Genomic DNA, 3,283 nt, shown 5'->3' on the forward strand with positions numbered 1-3,283 from the left:
GGGTTTTGTCCACCTGAGGACACTCCTGGAAACACGCAAGGAACAACGTCTGAAGTGGGGGAAATGCTGGATCCAGGCTAAAGGGATTTTTACCCTGTGTATTAAACACTTGGGGGTTTCAAGATGTAAAGCGAATGCAGCTTGCCGAATAAGAATCTGCTGCCTCCTTGTATCATCTCTTAGGGTGAGAATCTGCTATTCATATCCAGGCTGTTTAGTATTTTAAGCTTAGTTTGTATTTTTTGCTTATTTGCTAGTTAATCTGCTTGGATTTTTTGGCTATCACTAACATATCTTAAAATCTATATTTTGTCTCCACACTGAAGGAGGTGACAGATGTTATAAGCTTACGCCGTATGGTTTCCCATGCAGTGCAAAATGGTATATTTTGGGGGTTTTACTCCAGAGGAGGGGGTGTGCCTGAGGAGTTGGGAGAAGCTTTCCCCTGCAGGGGCTGGTCAGAGAGTCTCCTTGTAACTGCAGCTGGGTCTGGCCCTACCTGTATGTATGCTGGTGACAGTGCCGGGTGGAAGTCTTTGTAGCTTGTCACAGCAGTACAGTGTTGGAGGGAGCCCAGGCGGGGGGTCAGGGGCTGAGTGGTACCCCAGTTCCATCTGGAACCCCAGGAGGCATCCGTCACAAACGCTGCCTGGCAGCCTAGCTAAAGAGCTTCTAGATGTAGTGATCAAAAGTGTCATGCAGAGCGAATGTTAGACTCAGCTTCACCGTTCAGCTTCAGCCCCTGGGCAATGGGTGCCCTGGAGTTCCAGATAAGGTTCCCTGTATGTGTGTGAATAGCCGGCTAATGGCAGCTGTGCTGTTTATCTCCCTCCCTCCCTGTGAGCTACGGCAGCCACCCCAGCTTCTGCCCAGCACTCTGCCTTCCCAGCTAACACTGGGGCTTCTCCTTCAGCATCTCTCAGCTGTTGTCCTCCAACCTGAAAACTGATCCTTTACCCTGCCCCCGAGGTCTAGCTCAGGACAAAGGGCTCCCAGCCCATCCCCATTGCAGGGCTCTGCCTGCTACAGGCCCCCAGCCAGGAGGAGAAAAAGGGAGCTGAAAGCTAAGGAAATAAGCCACACAAGGGTCTCTGCCCTCAGGAGTTTGTAGCTGAGCTTTAGGGCCCACAAGCTGTAGGATGCACAATCTCACCCACCTGCCTCAGAACCCTGCTCCCAACCCTCAGCTGCCTTTATACACCTTCCTGGCTTCCCCCTTCACTCCCCACTGGCCTGTCGGCCACAGTGCCGTGTCCTTGCTGCACTCACTGCGGGCTCCTTGTCAGGCTGCAGCAGCTCCCATCCTAACCCCAGAGCAGAGGGAGCCCAGCTGGTGGGAAATGGAGGTGGAGATGATCCAGCAAGTGATGGGGAGAGGGGAGGAGAGGAGGGAGAGAGAGGGGCAGCACCTTGGGGGAAGAATCACAGAAGTGGGTGGTGCCTTGAGGGAAGATGTGGAACACGGGTGGGGCCTTGGGAGAAGAGGTTGGGCAGAGAGCAGGGCTTCAGGGATCCAGTTACCGGTCTGTCATGTTGAGAACGCACAGTAAGGTCAGGAAAAGGTAGGGCCCAGCACCATGTCACCTCCCAGCTCTGCATGGAGCTCAGTCTAAGAGCCAGAGCACCAGAAGAAAACTTTACGTCCCTTTATGAGCAAAGAGCCGGAGCAGCCTGTCCCGAATCTGTTTGGTCCTCACCCCATAGATGATGGGGTTTAGCATGGAGGGCACCAGGAAGTAGACATTGGCAATGAGAACGTGGAAATGTAGGGGCACATTGTGGCCAAACCGGTACGTGAGGGAGGAGAAAAGAGCTGAGATGTAAAAGACTAAGATGGTACAGAGGTGGGAGATGCAGGTCCCAAAAGTCTTGAGCCGGGCATCCTTTGTGGGGAGGCTGAAGATGGCCCTGAGGATTTGGATATAGGACATAGGCTCCATCAGGAAACGCTAGTGTGGATACTGGTTATCTGTCATTGTTCATTCATGAAATGAAACCCATGCTAGAGATTCTGTGGTGTAGGGAGTTCCCCATTCACCCAGTTGCTCAAAATGTGAGAATAGAAAAAATCTAATCCTTTGACAAACATGTTTTGGGGGAAGCATCCCAGCTGGAACACATGTCCAGGAAAATACCAGGCATGATCCAGTCTCTATAAAGGATATAGCACTTCTAAAGGGGATATCTGAGACAGGGGGAGGATGCCATATGAGGACAGATTGAAATGCCCAGGACTGTTTATTTAAAAGAAAATAAAGCGATAAAAAGCACATCCATACTGATCACCAAGATTGCCACAGAGAGACCGTAGTAACTACTGACACGGATGTCAGCACAGGCCAACTTCACCACGGCCATGTGCTCACAATGTGTGTGTGGGATGATGTTGGTTCTGCAATATGGCCACTGCCTCGCCAGCAAGACATAGGGCAGTACGAGCATGCCACCACGTAGCCCCGCAGCCATGCCAATCTTGGCCACAATGGGGTTTGTCAGGATAGTGGAATGTCTCAGGGGATCACAGATGGCCACATAGCGATCAAAAGCCATGGCCACAAGGATCCCAGACTCCATCACTATGAAGCAGTGAATCAAGTACAGCTGGGTGAGGCAGGCACTGAAATCGATCTCCCTGGAATTGAACCAGAAGATGCTCAGCATTTTGGGCAGGATGGACGTGGACAGGACCAGGTCGGTGACGGCCAGCATGCAGAGGAAATAGTACATGGGCCCATGGAGGCTCTGCTCTGTCTTCACGATGAACAGGATGGTGAAGTTCCCCAAGACAGCTATGGCGTACATGGTGCAGAAGGGGATGGAGATCCAGACATGGGCCACCTCCAGGCCAGGAATGCCCAGCAGGATGAAGGTGGAGGGGTTGGTCATGTCGGTTATGTTGGAATCTGACATGGAGTAGGGGAGAAGGTGTCCAACTTTGAGGCAGAATGGTGTCTCCTGTATGTACTGTTTGTTCCCCTCACTTCCTGTATGTGCCCAAGGTCAAGGATGATGGTTGCAGTACAAATGCCTGGACAGAGAGAGACAATGTTAATATGAGACACTACATGCACTACTGAAGGCTTTTCTCATTGGTGAAGCAGATTGTTCACTATTCACACACTGAAAATTGACATTTTCATTATTCAGAGAAATGAACTATGAACAAATGACCCTACTAATGCCAATTCCATGTTTTATGGTGCACCATATGTTAATAATTCCTACCCTTCGGAGTCTATGAAACCTTAAAAGGCTCCATCAGGAAACGCTAGTGTGGATACTG

The 3,283-nt window shown here is 50.7% G+C and overlaps 1 protein-coding gene across 1 annotated transcript; it reads right to left on the minus strand.

The window, feature by feature from the left end:
* Nucleotides 1–1,637: 1,637 nt before the first annotated feature.
* On the minus strand, nt 1,638–2,910 carry LOC120395558 (olfactory receptor 52N2-like). The gene is made up of 2 exons (XM_039520047.1): nt 2,260–2,910; nt 1,638–1,934 (listed from the first exon to the last, which is right to left on the minus strand). Exons 1-2 carry the CDS (start codon nt 2,908–2,910, stop codon nt 1,638–1,640), a joined length of 948 nt encoding a protein of 315 aa, XP_039375981.1.
* Between the last annotated feature and the right edge of the window lie 373 nt (nt 2,911–3,283).

The sequence above is a fragment of the Mauremys reevesii genome, linkage group 1 (assembly GCF_016161935.1).
Source record: "Mauremys reevesii isolate NIE-2019 linkage group 1, ASM1616193v1, whole genome shotgun sequence".
Classification (NCBI taxonomy): domain Eukaryota; kingdom Metazoa; phylum Chordata; order Testudines; family Geoemydidae; genus Mauremys; species Mauremys reevesii.

Bases quoted from the DNA above. Each gene is read 5' to 3' on its own strand.
- LOC120395558 (XM_039520047.1), bottom strand. From the start codon at position 2,910: ATGTCAGATTCCAACATAACCGACATGACCAACCCCTCCACCTTCATC. The intron at 1,935-2,259 runs GCTTTATTTTCT...TTCCTGATGGAG, and splicing joins GTATGGATGTGCTTTTTATC to CCTATGTCCTATATCCAAAT.